This window comes from Ambystoma mexicanum, chromosome 3q (assembly GCF_040938575.1).
Source record: "Ambystoma mexicanum isolate Mex_15411 chromosome 3q, UKY_AmexF1_1, whole genome shotgun sequence".
In the NCBI taxonomy this organism is placed as follows: Eukaryota; Metazoa; Chordata; class Amphibia; order Caudata; family Ambystomatidae; genus Ambystoma; species Ambystoma mexicanum.
The window spans coordinates 165,300,738-165,322,477 of record NC_090926.1 but is presented as its reverse complement, the minus strand read 5'-3'; the positions used below and the strand labels follow the sequence as shown (position 1 = coordinate 165,322,477).

Below are 21,740 nucleotides of genomic sequence, written 5' to 3'. Positions count from 1 at the left end.
CTCAAAGTTTAAAAATAGGGAGTTAAATTCTCCATCAAAATCTTATCTGGAGCACTGCTTGTAACCTTATAAGTCATACCATACAAGGATTATTGAACTATATTGACTTTGCGTTAAATGGGCAATTAAGAACGTATTCGAGGGTCTGGCCATCCAAAGAATGAATGTATTTCACTAAGCAGTTTAATACATCACGTATTGGGGGGAGACAATGCAAACATTTTTTAAGATTCTTTTTTTACAGCTGTAACTTTCTATCGACGAGACAGTCGAATGTTTTAGAATTTTTGAACGCGTTTCCCTAACTTGAATGTGCTATAAAACAAATAGCAAATACTTCAGCTTTTTGGGAAAAGCTAACGATGACTCCTGAGAAGGGCAGCCAGGCCATGCAAACTCTGCTCTCCGTAATTTTGCCCCCCAATAAAACAACGGCGGCGCGTGAAGGGGGCTGGCTCCGTGTGTCTGATGAGGTGTGATTGGCACCTTTACCAGCATGTGCGCCCGAGCCATTTGGGAGTCAGCACGCGCCAAGATTCCGTGTTTACACTAACACCTCTGAGGCAACGCCACCCAACCCAGCGCGCCCCCATCAGCCCTCCAACTCCCTGGGGTGTTTGTCTAGAGGGGACCAGTGTCAGGGGCCAGCTATAAAGGAGCGTTCAGGGCCGAGAGCGCCAGAGAGAGACAGCAGCAGCGCCAGCACAAGCCGTGGAGCTCATGTCATAGCGCAACGCGGGACCCAGCAGCACGAGCACAACACCACAACAGCGCAAGACACGCACACGCAGCTGCAGACAGTGAAACACAGCAGAAGGAGCCACAGCCGCCGCCATAGCACAAACCACTGGAGCGCAACAACTGAGCCAGCAGTCAAGGCCTGACAAAAAAGACAGCAACGCAAAGCCACAACCCCAACAAAAACTACAGCAGCGCAGCGTGCAGCAGAAAGGAGCCGCGGGAGCTGCACTGGCACAACAGGGGCAGGATACGAGTCTCGGCTACCGCAGCAGCGCAGGCCACCACACTACATCTGCCGCAGCATCACAAAAAAAACAACTGCAGCTGCTCGTGGTACTGCAGCCCAAGCCATAACAGCACAGCTGGGACAGCAGCACCAGTCACCAACGAAGTAGACACAGTAACACAACTGAACGCACATCACAAGGCACAGCAACGACATGGAGCGCCTAAAGGCCGCAACTCACGCCTTGCATCAGAGGGGAAGCGTCCGCTGTGCGCGCCTTGCAGGGCCCACAGCAGGAAGTGGCAGGCCAAGGTAAGTGTAACCTGGAGCATCCACGTGCACTACAGGGAATCTAGTGTCAAACAGAGCTCAAATCTAGGGTAAGGGTGGGTGGACGGAGACCTCCCACTATTTTACAGAGCCCGGACACTTTTTTCAGAGGGTACCTTGGTATGCTAATTTCTGGTGACACCACATGTATGTTAATGAGTCCCACTACTTTTTTTAGGGCTTGACCCCAGGTGCAAACAGACCCCATAGCAAGCTGCACCTACTGCCACTTAAACATGCAGCCCTGTATGTGCTACACCCATCACTACACGCAGGATAGTGCCATATAACCCCCTTCCCCAGCAAGCTGCATCTGTGTGCCACATAGCCACCCACAGACATGCGGCAGTGGCCATGTGTGTGCTACACACATCACAGGCAAGTAGTGCCACATACATAGCACAGATAGGTGGCCCTGTGTGTTAAGTTATGTTATCTTGCGTTCGTGTAGTTCCTCCTCCCATAGGCTATGTTGTGGAATCGCTTTGCCTGTCAGGAGAAGAGAGATGGTAGCCGTGCCCCACTCAGGCTGGCAAGCGGAGTTTGACTTCCGTTGATGGGTTGGCTTTGGATGGTGGGGTATAGCATTCGAGTGGAGGGGGAGGGGGCAGGGAAAAAGGGGTCTTAGCGGGAAAAGTTAAAATGAAGGCTGGGTCATAGAAAGGGGCCTCCATGGGTGGACTGGCCTATAGGGAACTCTGGAGATTTCCTGCACCCTGGGCCTCTTTTGTTTGGTTACCTATTTTATTTCTACATTTTCTCATAGGAAAATGGTTGGGCTTGCTGAAAATATGTAATATGGGGCCACTTTGAACATTATTTCCAGGGCCCCTTTAGGTTCCCAGTCCACCACTGGGGGGCATCACAGCGCCTGGGAGCATAGAGAGGCAGTGCGGGGGAGGACAGGGCAATGGCGAGATGTGAAGTCGAGTAGAGACACGGAGAGAGAGGGATTGTTCCCGGGCAGCCATGCATGGCGGTGTCGGCTGAGCAGAGGCGGGGGAAGACCTGGGTAGTCCGCAAGGGGCGCATGTGTGGGGAGCTCCTCTGCCATTGGCGTGGCCTCGTAGTGCTTTGGCCAGGCTAGGTGGGCCTGCTTCCACTGTTCTGGGATTCCAGAGGACTCTAGTACATATTTAATGGCATTGGGGAAAACGTGTCTGCATGGCATTAAGATAACCTTGCATGCTGAATATACCAGACTGTGCCCTACAATAGCAGTCCGCGTGTTCATGCCGAGGTTGCAATGTGCGTGGGTGAAGTCTGGTGTGTTGACTGTGTCAAGGGTGAGTCCATGGTGCTTGTCTGAATACCTTAGCACTCACCGTAGGTAACCGAGTGATACTTCGGTTGGAAAGTCTGGGAGGCGTTTGAGAGCAGACGAAAGAGATGTGTATGTATAACGCTTGTGTATAGGCGCGTTATAAATGCCATATCATATCAATGACACTTCACTCTTTCAGTGGTGTCAGGTGGATGAAATGAGGAGCCTATTTGCTTGGAAACATTACCACAGGCTGCAATCTGAGTCGGCTACATTGTGTGCCAGCAGAATGTACAGTTGACAGGCAGCTTCTAAAAGTGACCGTTTTCACCTGAGGGGGGAGTAGGTGGGCCCTGCTACTAACCCTAAATTCGGGGTTGAATATTGGGGACATCTAGATTAGAGCAATCTTCCCTGCCATCAGTCAGGGCCCAGGCGTGCTGTTTCATAAGCCCCTCTTAAAGCTGCCCTACTTGCTACCCGCATTGCTCAGCATGCACCTGGCCACTTTTTCTTGGTCATTACGCAATTATGTGCAGCACTTTGGTTGTAGGGCTGCGCCCTTAATCTTCTAGCAGCAGCTGCAGATAACCCCGCCGCTTAGAGTTCAGCGTGGGCTGTGCCAGTACTGGCCAGATCTGAGCCAGTGCACGCCCTTATGCAGCTGCTGTAAGGTTCAGGACGCGCTAGTCACACTGTGCATCGCGTCTTTGCAGCCACAGGGAGCGCACAGGGCCGTGCTGGGCACCGTAGCGTGCCGAGTACATCTGCGTCGCTGTGTTTCTGCATAGAAGGTAATTTGCTTCTCTTATTCCAGCAGGTCGGAAGAGTTCTGGAGACCGTGGCTCGTTGGCAGGAGGGACTTGGAGCAAGGACAGGCCAGGATACGGCAACGACTGGTGAGTCACTCACAATACCAGCGAGAGAGGCTGGTCTGCCACCAATGCGGGCAAAGCACCCGGCCGGGCCACTTGCGCTAGAAGAGTGGGGCGAGTCGCTTCCTCCGGGGATACAAACAGTGCCCGCTTTGGTCCTTCACGCTGCCTCACTCACATAGCGATAATAGGGTCCAGTAACGGGGTGGGGTGGCTGGAGGTGATGCCGGGCGGGCCCACAGTGTGACGGCCGCTGCACTGCATGTGTGCTGTGCTTTACAGGAAGCGAGGGGGACGATGCAGTCGATGAAAATGTGGAAACACCCACACATTCCCAACTTTGTGGGTTATCACTAAAATGTCACAATGGACTTGCTACACTTCACACTAATGTACGCGTGAAGGCGAGCGTGCAACAGTGCACCAACATGTCCCATTGCCACAGGGTGTGTGAAGAAAGGAGACCCACTCACTACACAATATTTGTATTGAGGTAGTAAAACAGATTGCAAGAAAATATTACTGAATATAATTCAGCGAATTTCTAAAACCTACATATTAGACAAAAAGGCATATGTCGATGCACCTACATGTTTAACCTACGACATGCATAAATGAAACGAGCTTACGTCAGGCATTTTTGTGACTCCCCACACCACTTGTAAATGACGACCATGTCGTAGTGTCAATGCATATATGCACGCGTGCATGCTTTTCTCGATATACCTGATTACAGCCACCTGCTAATTGCACCTTGTCTCTCCTTCCTGCAGCCCTATGGTGCCCCCGCCGGCAAACATGGATCTTACAAGCACCCCGTCAGGTGAGTGGAGAGGTCATCATTTATCACATCTCTCACTTTACACAAATGTTACTACAGAAAAAAATGTGTGCCATGACTGTCTAATTATGTCTAATAAGCTGGGGTAGGGAGACAGCTTTCCAGTGACGCCTTTTGAACAGGTGTTTGTTTTCAATAGATGTCCTGAGGTACAGCTTGCTAGGTCAGCCCTCCTGTATGTTATAATGCATTGGTGTCCCCAGGCATGTGTCCCACTAACAACATCTGATGAGACACACCTCATCCGGAGATGGCCACCAGTCTCGTCCTCTGGGAAGTCACATAATGTCTCAGTAGCAGGATCCAACCTGATAAGTCTTGGGAGGATAGCTCAGTGGCAACGTGCTCGCCTTGGAAGCAAAACAACATGGAGCAACACAGGTTCAATCCCCGGGTCTGTGCTTAGAAACCTCTGGGTATTAAGCGCGTTATAAATAACCTATCATGTCATAATATACAGTTCCATGAAAACAGCTTGTGAAGTTCCCTGGGGGCGCCACTGGCCAGATTTGAGGGAAGTGGCATTGCAAGGATATTAACACTGTCAGAGATTGGTTTTCCCGGGGGTGTCTGGGCCCTGGAGCACTGGCGTCTTGTCTCTACTCAATGTTTATCATCTCAGTTCGACTCTAAGGACTAGGGCCTTTTTATGGGTTTGGTAGTATTAATGTGCTCTTTTTAAAGCCCCGCATGTATACAGGATATTTCAGAATGCTGGGTGGGGGAGGGGCGGGCATTCAGGGGCAAGAGGGATTAGAACATGTTGAATGGGTATATAAGGGCAAAAAGCAGCTTCCATTCTAGTTCACAATAAGGATTTTCTACAATTACAGAACATTTTTCATTAGACCCGATATCATCCTCTATGTGCAGTATTGACTACATTATCCAGTTAGCCGGGGTACGGTTTCAAGCATCTTCTGCATCATAGCTCGTTGGGTTCGAGTTAAAGCTCACTGTTCTAGTCCTGCAACAGCAGGTTTCCTTTTGCCAAATGTCTTTCTTTGATGGGATGCAGGCGATAAGTTGTTAACTGAGCTAGATCAGAGTGTCCTGCGAGGTGCACATTTTGGGAGCTAGTTAGGGATGTAGCAGGGGCTCTGGATTCCAGACTGGCTTCATGGAGATGCAGAGACTCTTGAAGTCAATTTTGTGTTGAATGGGGTGTGCATGAAGTTCAGCGCTTCAGTGGCATGGACATATTCTCTAAGGCCAAATACTAGTTGTTCCACCCAGTTCTTATTGACTATAGCCTAGACATTTATTTGTTGGGAAGACCTAATAGAATAGGAATGATCCAAGACCTTGGTTTTACCAAACTACGCTTAACAAAAGCTTTCTATCATTCAACAATGAGACCCGGGAGGCTCTTCCAAAGGGGCTTGGGCGAAATAGCTGCTCTTAACCATGCTTGAGATGTGTTGTGAGAATAGGAGGCCTTCGTCGAAAGAGGCCCCCATGTTTTGCATTTTTTTGAAGGAGTCTGGGGCAGGGCTTAGTTCTTTGTGCCATATTTCATAATTATAATCGTGGAGCCTGTACACAAAGGAGGAGTTATCCCCCCAACCCGATTTAGACACAGCTATCTTCCGTTCATACTGGTTTGGAACGCAGATAATCAGGCTTCTATGATGATTCGGATTAGGGAGGCGTCATTACCGAGAAGGATTCTGAGCTTGGTCTCATTGGCCTGCATGTTGAAATACAAGCAAAAGTGGTCCAGGGCATGAGTCAGTAGGTGCATGTAGACATTAAAACACCAAGTAGATGGGGAAGACCCTGCAGGGACTCCACATGGGAGGTTAAAAGGAGTGTATAAATAGGGTCACAAATTCACTGTCACTATTCGTTTTATCAGAAAAAATGCAATCGAATGGAGTGCAGTCATTTTAAAGCTCATATACAAGTGTATTGATGCGAGCAAGGTGTTAACAAAAAAATCTGCATTTCCAAATACCACTTGTTTTACGACTGCATCTAATTATGGGTTTGGAAACCCAATTGTGTCTTTGCCCCAGCATCATGGCGACTAATGAATGTGTGCCAAAAATGACGTTTCGAGAGCGAAGTACTGTCATCAGCCCCACTCAGATCTGATTGCGATGGGCCTGCAGGCTGCCTAGTGCACACCCGGCCTTGCAGCCCACCCCACCCCAGCAAAAAATCAAGTGAACAGCAGAACATCAATGAACCAAGGTGTCTCAGCAGCTCCACAATTCTCGTTTCCGGGAGGGGGGGGCATTGGGGGAAATACGAGAGAGCACCCCACGCTCACCCTCCCTTTATACCCTGCACAAAATCCTTTGGCTTAATATTTCCGGTGCTTATCGGCGGTAAATGAAAGTGATGTTGTCACCCGCTCGGCGCCAGGATGATCCTCCTTCGCTTCTGGTACCACCCACCTCTTGGCCCGCCACAACGCCTCCCAAGCTGCTGCCCAGGCCAGGTGCCAGGGCAACCATTGGATTCTTTACTGTGGCGCCCCCCGCTGGTTGGTTTTGCTGATAACCCAGCTTCTAGACCACCTTGGGAGCATCAGTCTCCCTTATTTCCAGCACCAGTAGCAGACTGGGCGATGTCAGTCAAGTTCAGGCAATGATGGGTTAGCTGAATATATTCAAAAGGGGTCACCAAGTGCTAAAGGGACAACCAGAAACCCACAATGATGTCAAAGGGAGCATAGTGTAAATTATCAGTGACGTGCTAAGTGGGCTCATACAAGAAACTGGCTATAATGTGCCAGGTGGGCATAATGGAAACTTTCAGTGATCTGACAAGTGGGGCATAATGTATTTTGAGTACGGACCATGGTGTAAACTGGCAATGACACGCTGTGTGGGTATACTGGAAACTAGCAATGATGTGCCAGCTGGATTTACTCAAGCATACATGAAACATTGCCATCTTGATTTCCTGATGCACCGGAGAAATCCAACATATATTTGAAAAATATAACTTATTTTTTAGGGGTATCAAGGAAATCAAGTTGACAATCAAGCTTAATTAACCTCAACCCTGTGCTATGGTATTTATTATTACAATACTAGAAGTCTGGATTTCACATGGGATATGACCGTTAGAAAATTATAATAACAGTACAGTGATGACATCACAGCTGTCCTGATAACCCTTGCTGCTCTGTGATAGCAGACCTCGCTCATTCATGAAAAGGGAATGATGATTAGAATGGTTTGGTACAAATAGTGAAGTAAAGTAAAACGAAAGATTTGCCTCATGTTTTATTCATAAAAATGAAGGAAAACTGAAATTCAATAAACCTATGCAGAAGAAAACGTGGACACATGTATTTGTTATTTTCCTGGTGCTGTTGATCGTTATTTGCAAATGGAGATTAGCGATGAATGGGTTTTCCATTTATAATGAAATAACATCCCCTTCGACACACCCTCTTACCCTGGTTCCCCCTCCTCCATCCTCTGACTAGGATCTGGAGTAGGGCTTGCAGCTCTAGCTCGGAAGGGTTCCATCAACCTTCACAGCACTTTGAAGTGATTGTCTGATTTCCGTACCCGTTGGCCGGGTATTTATAGAAGATGATTAAAAATGATTAGAGAGACAGATTGATATGTAAATTGAGGTGCTCTTCTCTCAATGCGCTGGACGGGAGCTATACGTGCCAGGAGCTGCAAGTATAGCAATCTGAGTACTACCCACTATCCCACTGGAAATAAATACGGAAAAGAACCTCTTTGCTTTGCTAAATTCTGAAAAGTCCATTAGCACCAGAGGAGGGCACAGCAGACTTACGAGCAGTATTTAAGCTGCTTTAACCCATGCCTCCTGCTCCCCCTCCCACGTACCTGCTAGTTCAGTGGGCCGCCATAGAAATGGAAGATGGACTCAGAAAGGAGCCCTGCCTTCCATTTCCATGGCAGCCCACTTGGATGAGTATTTGTTTGAATGAACGGGTTGCGTCCAGTGTGTCCCGCTCATTCAAATACCTTGGCTTAAAAACCTGGGGTGCTAATTGCAATAACAACCCAACCCCTGTTGCCTTCATGGGCCTCTAAGGGGGCCGGGGTTAAGGTCCTAAAATTGCTCAGGCCTATAACTTGGGCCCCGGGTCCTTACCACCCAGTGAATCCTGCATGGGGTTTATTAATGCTAAATTCAAGTAATATACACAAAAGGGCTCCTGTAGAACGTTCACAGAGATAACATGTGATATCTAGTTTTATAAAAGAATTAAGCGTGCACAACTCTACACTGTGAGATGTTATGATACTGTCTAGGGGGTCCCATCAGTCCTACCCAGCATAGTCAATGGTGAGGGATTTCAGGAGTTGTAGGCTGATATATCAGGCGATCTGCAGGTGCCCGATCCCACTCATACAGGAAGTCAGCCCTAGCTTAGTACAACTGAATGCTGGTGTTATACCCAATATTTATGAAGTCTGTGTTACAGTCATTTTTTCAACAGTTTTATGCCCGTTCTGACTCTTGATAACCCTGGCTCTGATTTCTTGCCTTGTGGTTCAGATCACGTTGCGCTACTGGCCGATCTTTACTTGAGATGCAAATCATGTCATCGGCACAGCAGCGGACCTATAGGAAAGAAGGATAGACAATGGACAGTCTTGTTTGCTTTGCTTTCAGATCTCCTCGGCTATTAGGTTTTTTGAATGCAAGTTTAGGGACTCTGCTCAGGGCTTCTTGGGGCCCCATTTCCTAATAGGTTCTCATTTATACCAGTCTGCTACAGAAAGCTCAGAAGTTCTACACTTGAAATTGGTGAATATTTTTTGTGTTGTGATCCTACAATCAGACCTGATGATTGCGAATAACAATGCATGTTAATATTTCTGCCTTCTAAAAAAGGAAGCTGAACTAAATTGAACCTTTTATTTCAGATTGTTTTGGCCCAACTCTAGGAGCTCTGATCACTTATATGCGGCCGGGGAGGCTCTTCTCTCAAACTTCCCAGTTCAAGCCACCATCGCCTTCTACGAAGAGTCTGATTCCGAGAGCGATGCTGGGAGCAGTGACGAGAGCTGCGATTCTGGCATCGAATCAGAATAACTACAAATAAACCATGTGCAGATTTAGTGCTGGACATTGTGTGTACACAAGGGAAGGACTTTGTTCACGGAGGGGTGCCATTCCCGAAGTGAATATTATACAGCATTAATGTTCCTGTGTCTGATGGGCACAGTATCCATTGAGCGCTTGAGCCAGGTCAGAGGGAGGCTCTGTGTGTGTTTCTGATTAGGCTCTACTGACAGACCAGAGAGTCCAGAGGGCACCTGGTAGTGCTGCAGAATTAACCGGCTAAAATGTAGAACAGGGAATCTGCAACCAGTGGTTCTCCAGACTCCCATGATCCTTTCCTATTTACTATGGTGGCTAGGGCTGATGGGAGTTGTAGTTTAAACATCTGGTGAGTCAAAGGATACAGATCCTGGCTATAGAATGTGCATTCTTTGCAGATTTACTAGGGCAAGCCTGAAACTACTGTCTAGTTCCTTTGACTACTCCAATGAATCACAAATGGTCTCCCAGTATTTGAATGCAGATTTTGGAACAAGGAGTGTCCAATGCCACACTTGAAATTACGCACCTCAAAGAAAAATATAAAAGAATGAAGCCCACTAAATGAATGTGAGAAAACGACTTCCACTGGCACCCAGGCCATCAGGCACTGCAGTGTACAGCCTGATAAAAGATATCTGAAAGCAGAAGGTGCCTTCATGTAAAATATTGTAAAAACATATTATATTGTATCATAAGAGTTTATTTTATGTTATTTGATATTAAGTATTTTTTATTGTATATGAGTTTTTCTTTATTTAATTATGACCTTCACATTTCTAAGTCATTGTAAATACCATTATTTGTTCTAAATAAATTATTTTCAGGTAATTGATTATTCAGTTAAATTTTTGTTTTTGTGGTTCAATGTCTCTTTCAGTGCCACGTCATTGATATTTTAGAACGTATGTGATCCAAATGCCACTTCAGGCCGCAGATGTTAGGAGCACAGGTATGGTAGTGGGACGGCTTGTTCGTGCCAACAGGGCTTTGTTTGCATGTTGAACCTGTGTACCCACAGGGCCCTTTAAGACGAGGTAGCAATACTTTGAGATAGATGGGAATGCAGAATTTACTCAAACATCAATAATCAGACCGAATCAGGAAGTTGGCAAAGTTAGTCTGTTTTATTTGCAATTTTCTAAAACAGGGAGTACAACTATAGGGCTCTCTATTATGTGGCCCTCTATAATTGGTTGGCACCCTTGTACCCCTCTGTAATATTCCACACACGCTAGCAGCACGCAGGCTAGCACACCAGGTGCTTGTGGGCTGGTTTTGACCATAGCTTCCCACTTAATTAGACTGACATCTATCATCACTCTTGCAGTGTGCCAGTCAATTAGCCTTTGAACATGGCCTTGTAAATGTTCTCCGTGCCTGAGAATAAAAGGGAGTATAGGCATAGTTTGTCTCCTGCTTTCGGGGTAGCTCGACCCAGTGTCTATTTTCATCGGACCATGTGACTGGAGACCATGTTTCAGAGCATTTTGCTGTACTCAATACTATTGAATAAACTTCTGACGTCTTCAATGTTCTTCCATCCTACCTCAGACAGGGTTTGTTCTTTTCTCACGTTTGTAACTACTGACTAAACACCCAGGCTCACGGCGGCCTTGACTTCTTGACGCTGGGCCAGCCAAGCCTTTCTTGAATTCACCTCCGACATTTAGCTGTTTTCCAACTGCGCCACAGTGAAAAAGCCTTTCTGTTCATGTGGTCCAGACTCTGCTAAAGTGCGTTGTGGAACATCCATATTCCATACATTCCTATAAGTATACATTTGCACATAGCTGCAATCTATTCACTACATGGGCAACCTCAAGAATACTTTGTCTGCTTGCATCACTGCATCTGTACAATTATAAAATGTCTTTGCATTTTCTTCATCGTTTCTGTAGTATGAGCATCTTCATCTCGAGCCCAAATGTTGCTCATCTTTAACATCTCCTCCTTAGATCCTATTGAGTGTCTATATTCTTCGGCCTCTTGCCTCTTTTCTGGGTGCGTCAGCTCTGCTTTGTATGACGCCAGCCTTCGTTCTTGCTCATGTTCACACTTCCTCTGGGATTTCATTCAAATGGCCATCATATTTTCGTGAGTGCATACACGGTTTCCTCAATGGGTACCTTACTTCCATGATTCTTTGCGGTACATGCATTTTCACTGGCACTGCACATGTCTCAACTTCCGATTCCCAACATAAAGGCAACATGGGGGCAGAGCTTTGGGTGGGGGTACTTAGCTCCTTCTCTACAATGTTTCTGCACACCATTCAGGAGTTCTTGTTCTTGGTTCCTGCACATGCTTCTAAGAGAAACAAATATGCATTCAGAAAATGAAGTCAACAAAAATATTGCATATTTATCATTTAAAAAATATAAAGGGTCTTTTTAATAACCAATAAAAAAAATATGTACCGCCAGATCAGTCTGTCACCCCTATCAAACCTTCAGGTAGTCAAACCAGCTGCTAACCCTTCCTGCAGAGAACACGGGATCCCCTGCAGAGGGGCAAAGGGGCCCACGGTTACACTCACTTGTCTCTGTAGTGTCAAATTTTCTCCGTTCTTCATTTAGTTCCTTATACCCATATCATTTAGTTTCTTAAACCCATGTTCCTGCATTGTGCCAATGAGGCCTTGATCTCACGTTTCTGCAGTGTCAGAGCACGCTTGTTCTCAGTCCCTGCAACGTACACGAGGCATTTTCTTGCACTGTAATAACGGCCCAAAGGAACATTGCAAAGCAAGTGTCCACACAGTGACAGAAGTGTTAAGTGTTCCCGTGTCCACTGCGTCCATTTAGCAAGGACTGCCTCTGTCTGTGAGCCTCATGTCAGGATGTAATGTCCTTGGAAAGGTTTGAAAAGAAGGAGAACAATTATCCCATGTTCACATCCCTGTGCTTGGTGGCCTCTGAGTCAGGGCCCCACCTTTAGTCTCACCATAACAGGGTGGGTGGTTATGGATTAGGATTGTGATGGCACATTGGAATAAGACCACTTTTATAGTGCTACTAGCACTGGCATTTAACCAAAATGCCAGGGATAGCGGAAGTCACATCAAACAACCCCTGACCTCTAAAGACATCACAGTAAGTGATGTAATTTGGCCCACTTCAAGGGACATCACAGGAGGTTATGGCACACAACCTTCATATGCGTCTAACAGCTGTATTTCCAGGCGCTCTCCTTTCTGGCAGATATAAGGAAGGCGTGATTTGTCCACGGTCACACATTTGGGGAATGTCATTTTCCAGAGTCGATGTGGGGCCTAGAGGCAAACTATAGGGCAGGAGATTTGAGTAGGGTCAATCATTCCGTGACACTCTTCATCTCTGCCAGCCTTAGAGAGGCGCAAGTCTGTCGTTAAATTTCACAATATCCCCATAGGTCAGCATTCAAACGACGAGGGTTTAAATGCATTTTACAATTGGGAAGCTTTTAATTTTGAGAAAAATACACATATACCCCAACTCTGCAGCATCCGTTTTAAAAAAAAAGTTTTTATTTTAATTAGGGGTAGTAAGGGAGACCGCAAGGGTAGCAAGGGAGACCTGACTGGGCGTCTCTATGGGTGTTCTCTGGATGCCTAGAACACGTTCGTCACATCAGTCAGGCAAGACTGGCTTGCTTGTTTGGGTCCTGTCCCTTTGTGTGGGATGACTCTGAGGTCCAGATTTTTGGATATTTCAGTACCTAGAGATAAATGGCAGGCCCTATACATGCACCCTGACTATAAGAAATCCAATCATGTGAACCGCAGGTGCAGCCCTGATAACAATTGCATGACATTTGAAAACATATAGCGCTTCTAGTATGTTTGAAATATGGAAAAAAATATCCAAATTAAGGTGTCAACATATTTAGTCAGATCCTTTCAAAAACAGTGAGGAGGCCAACTTACGTCCAGTGGAGCTTGAACTAGAGGCACCGTGTGGTGCTGGTAATAAATCCAGAAACAGGAATAAGCCACAAAGGTTCCCCCCAAAAACTCTGGATGGCGAATAGACGACTGGAATCCCAGCCCCTAGTAGGGGTACCTACACATGTGAAAACAAGGCAAGAAAGACAAAGAGGGAGAAGGAGGAAAAACAGGTTACAAGAAAGTGGAGGGCACAACGAGTAAGGTGCTGGCACCATGGCTAAAACAGCAGACCCTGTGCCCGTGCATTCCCCATTAGTGCCGCTGACCCAGAGATCCAAGGCACGTGCAAGGATCCAAGGTACATGCAGTTTAAAAGTATAGATACTGCACTTTGCCACAAAGCGAAGCATGGACTTTCACCAGCCACACTACCACTGAAGAAGCCCCAAAAGGAGGGACTCCTGCGGCTACAGAAGGATGCTTCTGGCCACTGATGAGCCACATGCCTGGTACCCCTATGACATAACAGCACACCCACCTCCAAAAAGGCCCAACTAAGAGGAAGGAGAAGAAAAAAAGGTGCAAACCAAGCATGGCACAGGATCTGCAGAAGCAGGTGCCCGGGGGAACGATCATTGGCATCACAGCCTTCACACAGAAAAGAAAAGGAAAACACACAACTACATTGAACAATACATATCTCCTCGACTTAGTGCTTAAGATTTCACAGCGAAAATAACCAGAAAACGAGGAGCAAGCGCAGAGTATAACTTTGAAAGATGCACACATTTCATTTGGGAGGTGTGACAAATAGGATTTACGTGTCATGGTGATGGTAATGTAACTTTAACTGCGATACGATCGAAAATACGGTCAACAGCTAAGGAACCAATGCTCGAACATCTGCTGGTTAAAATTAGGCGTGATCAAACTTCTCAAAATGTACCCGGCTAGGAAGCCTGAGCATTTCCTGGCAGGTTGGACACCCCTCAGGATACTCGCGGGCGTGTCCAAAGGTTAACCCCGTCTGGGGACTCGGGGTGGGGTTTGGCACCTTCCATCCAATCAGCAGGTAAGAGACTCAAGAGGGGAGTTTGGCCTGCCAATCTGAGGTCCCAGCCCATTCCAAAACAGGTTCTGAGGTGTTTGAGGCTGAGCTTTCTTCCTGTTTGTTTTCTGGGTTTTGTTTCCTTGTCGAGTTACAAGTTGATAGGGCAGGCTTGCATACTGGAGAAGTTTTGGAGCACTTTTGGTGAGTTTAGTACAATTTTGGAGGAGTTCCTTGCTTGTAGTATTTGTCGATCCTCGTTTGAATCCCTTTTGTCTGTTTGCAGTTTTTGTGATGTTTGTGATGTTTCTTAATCCCTGTATTATCCCTGTTTGGCTATTTTTGTGTGCTTGTTAGGCTCCTGCTCTGCAATCCCTCATGTTCCTCCCATAATTTTAAATTTAAAAAATAAATAGTCCCTCTTGTATTTTCTCTGCTATTTTTTCCCTTTTGGATGAAAGATGACCCTAGACCGAATTAATCCAATATAGAATTTTTCTTATTGCATACTGACCTCACTAAATTCAAGTACAATTACGGAAAGGACTCTCACGCCAAATTCTCAAAACCAATCATTGGATTTTATTCACTCCATTAGGAAAAATACAAAGCATTTTCAAAAATACAAAACATATCCAAGGCGTCTTACTTATCTATACTTGTCTATACTTGTCTATTTCTGCCTATTGTACCATTGCCTGTGCTATCATTGGCACAACACTAGATCAAGCAACGCCTCCAGGTTCTCCTCAATTCTGCAGCCTGTATTATTACTAATACGCCTAGGTGGGCATAGATTACCTCCTCCTTAGGAACCTATGCTGGTTCCCACTATAGGCCAGGGTCAAATTTAACGCAATAAACTTAATATATACAATTCTTCATGTCCCGGCTTATCTGAAGGAGAATATCTCCTGGCAGGAGTCAGCTCTGGCCTTGAGATCAGCAAACTAGCTGCTAGGCACAATACCCCATTATAGATGTAAAACGGCTCTAAGCTGCTCTTCAGGTTTTGGCTCCTTCCCTCTGGAGCTCCATAACCCCTGATATTCACATTTCCAGCTCTTCGATGTCCTTTAGGAAAAAACTAAAGACCCCTTTTTTCCATTAATATCCTCAAATTTTCCTTTCAGCCCAGGGATGTTGGTTCAGTGTTTAGATATCTACCCGTTCGTTAGCGCTCACAAATAAAATCAAATTGTCACCCAAAATAAAACTAAAACATTTAATTTCCTTTAGAACGCTTTCCATGAGCCTGGGGGGTCTTCTTGTGCTCTGTATTAATCAGTCAACTTCCTTATGTTTTGTATATTGCAAGAAAATTTACTTACCAGCGAGTCTTGCATGAGTCCCTTTGCTTCTCTTTGTCATCTTTGTCATTTGTTTTGTGTCTTGCACGATGACATGTTGGACAACATGTTCTTTTATTCGGTGGGAGTGCCTGGGGGAGACGATGAAGAGCAGGACCACAACTTCAACCTCTGTGACAGAGGTTGAGGTAGTCATCCAAGAGAGAGAGAGACAAGAGTTTGAGGAGTCACAGATGGAGGGTGAGATGGAGCATGAGAAGGGGCAGACAGAGGTTGAGGAGGAAGTATAACAAGCAGGTCCTTTAGAACGAGCCTTGTTGGGGCAGGGAGACCTTGGTCAGACTCGTGGCTGAGGGAGCTGGTGAGGTGCAGGAGGAGGATGTGGCGACCAACCACAATGATGTTGTGGTAGCTGTAGTTTCAATCGGAAAGAACTTGCAGAACGAGACATGTACATTGATCTTGGACTTGCGGGAGGGCAAACGTAAGAGGGACAATGGGCATAGGGGAGAGCTGTAAATGATGGTGCTGCTGAATATGGAATACCACCAGCGGAGGAGCCATTGATTCTCCCCCAACAGATGAGGAGGAGAGTGGGCAACTGCAACATCACCCCCTTTATCCTTAAGAATGGAAAGGCAGGTTAGAAGTCATCCCCAACGATGGCATCACTGCCCATCTGGTCATGGGCGAGGGAGTACTTCAGTTTGTCATAGGGTAAATCCATCATGGGAATATAAGGCATAATAAAATGCAACCTCTGCCAGAAGACAATTAAGCCGGGAAAACCATAGAAGAATGCCCTGGGCACCATGTTGATGTGCAAGCATTCCAGACTGTGGGACAATGAAGTGTTCAAGGAGTGGACAGCATATGCCACCGACTGATAATGCAGTCCCTTCTCCAGTGCTGACCAGTTCATCTCTTGTCAAACTATAGCTCAGCAACCCTTATTAATTCTGATGCTGGGCCAGCCCAAAAATATTCCTCACTGCAAGGGCCTGGCTCAGTCCAGCTTGACCCACTGGAACCATCAACGAGCAACACGACTTTACAACCACTTACACTGTAGCCTCCTTTGGTGGCAGTAGAGTTTAGAGCAGGTCACCAATGGGTAGAAGAGCAGAGACAGGGAACTGCCTCTATTTCCCCTCTTTTGTCAAGTCGTGTGGAGCTGAATTCCGTGGCAGTGGTGGATTCCATGGAGATGCAATACTCCAGCATCACCCTACTTTCTTGTAGGTGAATGGGCAAGTATGGTGGTAAAAGGGGATGCATGGAAAACCTGGAGAGTTGCAGAAAATTCAGGAGTGCCTTCATTAGCTGGTAGAGCCAAATAAATGTAAGCAGAACATGCAGAACTCGGACTTTGAGGCTGCTCTGCTGGTTGCAGAGACAAATACATTAAGTGAGAACCTTCACTGAATTCAATGTTGGCATTAAAGGGACCGAGTAGGACACAAATGTAACACTATGTAGAACATGTAGTGAGTGCGGCGTGAGTTAGAGAATGGCTCTGTTGATTGGAATTTAGTAGAGCCATATAGATTGAGGATGAAGGAAAACATTTTCTGGTGCAATGCAGTCAAATGCCTCAGAATAGCTGACAGAGTGTATGATCATGGAGGATTGCATACAAGCTACTACTGTCAGAGTCAAGGTCACCACCACCTTTCCCTGTGCTCTGTCATCCACATAACTGCAGCTGGCTTGTACACAGATCTTCATCATCTGAACAATCTGTTGTGTTGTTTTCCAAGTGATGGGGCTGTTGTTTCGTCCCACTGAAGTGCTCAGTAATAAGATGCGTGTTCATTGTTTTGAATGTAAGCTTTCTGAAGTGTTTCTCATTGAGGTGTCACATATGGTCTGAGAAAGTAGCTCCATAAGCAGTAGTTGCTCATTCACACTGCACGCTAGCCAACTTACAGCTAATTGAAAAGTACTGATGGCCGCATTGAGCACTTGCCAAGCCACAATTGCAGTGGACCATCATCACTACCCAGTTCACTCCAGAATATATGCTTCAACCATGTGGTCTTCAGTGGGCCTCTTGAATTCTCATGGGGATGCAGACTGGGGGGAAGAGTGTTCCACAGCCTCTTACATTTTTGTCCACGGCACAGAATCTGGCCATGGTGCCCCTGAACTCATGTCACGTCACTGTTTGGAAGTATGAATGTGCACTGTCAGATAATCTTCATAGCGGTGGAATCCCACAGTGGGTCATTGGTCTCCAACCTTTGGCTCTCCCTTCATTTTTCATCTGGGCTTTTAAACATCTCTTTAATGCATCCTAATACATGGAAAGCACATCCTCTTGTGAAGTGTAACTATTTTTTCCTTATCCTGATGACCATGCTGTTTGAAAGTTGCCACTGTGACATTAAACTGTGGGTCTAGAAAAGAGGCCAGGAGGTTCTCCATATATTTCCTTTATCTCAACGATGCATAGATTCTTTTAGAAGGTTGAGAGCAGTTTCATGGTCAGTATATCTCTTCTTCTGCATCACCAGACATTTTATGTTCATGTATGATGTTGTACAGTTCTAATTCCACTAGTTACCCCAATGACAGTACATCAGTGACTCATTTAGCAAACAGGCTAACCTGGTGGAGTCCCTGCCTTTGTGGCTTCTTCTGTGGTAGGGTGGCTGGTGCCAGTCCATGTTTCACTTTGTGGCACAGAGTGCAGTATCCATACTTTGACACTGCATGCACAGCTGGTGTGGATCTCTTTGCTCTGGTCCAGAGACAGTAAAGGTGAATGCAGATACAGTGTCTGCTGATTTAGTCGTCGTACCATCACCTTACTCGTTGTGTCCCCCACTTTCCTGTAACCTGTTTTTCCTCTTTCAGTGTTCTTAGCTTTTGTCTGGCCTTGTTTTCCCATGTGTTGATTCCCCTACTGCATGCTTGGTTTCCAGTCGTCTATTTGCGAATCAAAACGCTGCAATGAAGAACACAATTTGTCCAACATTTGTCTCTATGTAGCTGTTAGGTAGGCACTATGAAGCTGGCTGTGGCTATTGCGGTAGTCGGTCACTGAATTGCACTTTTCACGAGCATAAAGAGGGTAGAATTCCACCTAATCAGCGTTGCCCTTTTCAACGGTTGTTTGGGATGTGGCGGCACAACTGCAAATTTCCTAACATAATCCAGGCACTGCAGGATTGGTTAAAGTGCATACATATTTTCTGGGACAAATTTACCATGTCATCTAGAGTTAGGTAATGGCTTATGAAACAGATCACCACAAGATGGAAAACATGGACAATTGAGGGCTGTGTCTGATTGTGCCTATCATTAGGGCAGCCTCAACATCAGACCAACGACCAGCTGCCACAAAGTCCACTTGTAAACTATGGAGAGTGAGCCAATGTGCCACAGTCCTCTTCAATTTCCTCTCAAAGATCAACTTCCCTGTCGGAATTGCTATCATAGCCTTCCATACAAAGCTTAGCTTGCTTGCAAATGGCATTCTGTGGCTACTGTCCTGGGACGGGTAAAGGGAAAGGTAATCCAGTGTCCGGTGATGCCCACGAAAACCATGCCTTGAGCACTGGTCCATTGTGAGGACATTTCTACCCTCACAGTTTTCCAGCTCCATTCCCACTGCTTACATAGCATGGTCATAGAGATGGGCACTGAAGTTCACAAGACGTATGAATACATGTAAATGAAAAGTCCAGACACTGGAGTTGGGAATGTGAAGTACTTTACTTGGGAATCAGGTTGACAAGGTAAACAAGAGGTAAGTCCATAGGTAAGTATCAAGGAAGGTGAGGGGAAATATCCACCGGCTCCCATTCACTCAGGGTCTCAGCCAGAAACTGACAATACAGGAACACTGAGGCACTCATACAGCAACATTCCACACAGCAGTGTTCCATCCAGGCATTCCACAGGGCTACATGCATACAGTAACAGGGCAGGGGAGAAGCACAGGACACAACACCTCTCCCTCCTTACACAGACGAAAGAACAAGGCACGGAACAGAGCAACGGGAAAGCAATAAAGAAGGTAACCAAAAAGTGGTATAGCGACCAAGGAAATGGGACACCAACCAACACTCTGTCCAACCAAAACCCCAAAACACAAAGCTCAAACTACCATCAACCATTCACTCCATTCCAAGGAACACGGAGCACACACTCCCACCAACCTCATTCCCTCAACATAGTGCACAGAAACAGGATACCAGTCCCAAAACACTGTCCAGTCTCATGCTGGCCAAACAGCAAGACTCTAAGAACAAGGGATCCAGCCCACAATCGTCTTCATCACAAATCCACAAGACCAGAAAAACACAACCATCTAGCATCCTACTACCCACAACTGTGGTGCACTGGAGGGGCAGAACCACAAACTGCCAAAAGCACCACAACTCACTGCCAAAAGAACAACAAAACACTGTCAAACAGCGCTGTGAATCAACGCCCAAGGTGCCAACCAAACCCATGCACACTAAACACTTGGAATCAGGAACCCACCACCAGGGCACTAAAAGGAGAGAGCACCAGCCCCTGAAGGGTACCGGATGTCCAACTCCAATGTCCCATAGGCACAAGTGGGAAGGCATGCCCCCCTACAACTATAATATTTAACAAAATAACTAACTGCTGTCCAACACCCCTCTACCACCAAAAAGCAAAACAGGCACAGGTTCACCAAAGCCTCCAGGTGCAGGGTATCCCACATCCCTCCACCACGAACAATAGTCACTGGTAAAACAAAAGAAACCCCAAAGTGCCGAGTGTCCAACACCCTGGGCGGCCCATTGCCAGGTCACGCTAAGAAGCAAACCTGCACCACACAACATACCCCAGTCAGGTCGGGCCCGTTTGCGGACACTGCACCGGTAGAGGCAGGCACACACACTCAGAAGTTGGGCCATCACAACCCCAGCATACGGTTCGCTACAGCACATACTGAGTTTTACAAACATATAGCACACACACAAGAACATGCCTCCTCACACATGAATTGACAAAAATGTATTGTTAGCAGGTAGGCAGTGTAGTCCTATTTTAAGAAGTCCAGCCCTCACTTTTAATTCCATAATTTAATAGCACATAACGCTGATGAACCTGTGAAGGAAAAAATACATTAACATAGAACACAAAATTCAACAAAACAGCATTGCCCTGAACTAAGACACTCCTAAACTTAATGACAGAGGCCACATCATATACACCGGGTACTCACATCCCAGAATCAAATGCTACCAGGCACAAGCTCAACTGACACCGGACAAGTCCACACACCCACAACAACTCCAAGAGGTTACCCAAAACTGGCAAAGTTGCCTCAAGTTTAAAGCAGATGTAGTCAACTAATTAACAGGCTTCACTTAACAAAAATATCACTATTCACCGGGGACCTGTGCTGAAAGACCCCAGAAAAAAATCTATAAAATCTGGGTCCAGCTCCTTCAGAATGGACACATTTATTTCTGGGATCTCCGAGGCTGGATCCACACGAGTGGCAGAAGGCCCATGGCTCCTCCCAGTGCCTCAGCAATTCTTCCTTGGTGAGTGAGCAGCACTCACACACACATGTTCATGGGAACTGTGCCTGCTACTGCTGTGCATACAAACTGAGTTTCCAACTGGATGACAACTTGCTCCCACCTCCCTGACCGAGAACTTTAGTAGATACCATGGCTCACAGTGTCATCCACTGACCGGCGTTAGCACCTCATTGAGCTGATGGTCCACAAGCCTCTTCTTAGGTTTGTTGGCCCCAAACAGTCCCTCATCGTGATCACCTCTCTAACTTTGCAGAAGACCCTACACTGACGCAACTTTGTCAGCGCGGCCAGAATTACAAACTCTTTCTAGATTGTGTGGCACGTTGCAAAACATCAGAGGTAGGCACCTGTGAAGATGTGACCAACGGTAGGACTCCCCGTCAACGTCATCACTTTCAATGAGGTCCCACCGAAAGCAGAGCTCCCAGGTTCTACACCAGTGTTAAGACCAAGAACCCGAACAGACCGCCGGCCACAGGGAAGTCGCCTTGTAACTGCACCGGAGACTGCTCACATGGTCGTCCACAGCAATGGTAAGGGCTCGGCAGATCCGTCGCAAACAAAGTGGCAGCTAGCACAATGAAGCTCCCAGAAGGACACTAAAACTGAAACTAACACAGATTACTCTCCCAGGCCACGCCAGAACCTTCCTCA

The 21,740-nt window shown here is 46.4% G+C and overlaps 1 protein-coding gene across 1 annotated transcript; it reads left to right on the top strand.

Annotated features, from left to right (window-relative positions):
* Window positions 1–1,181: 1,181 nt before the first annotated feature.
* Window positions 1,182–9,317, top strand: LOC138447948 (protein ripply1-like). Its single transcript, XM_069604476.1, has 4 exons — window positions 1,182–1,279; window positions 3,379–3,460; window positions 4,210–4,259; window positions 9,149–9,317. The coding sequence occupies exons 1-4, from the start codon at window positions 1,182–1,184 to the stop codon at window positions 9,315–9,317; spliced, it is 399 nt and encodes a 132-aa protein (XP_069460577.1).
* Window positions 9,318–21,740: the final 12,423 nt, after the last annotated feature.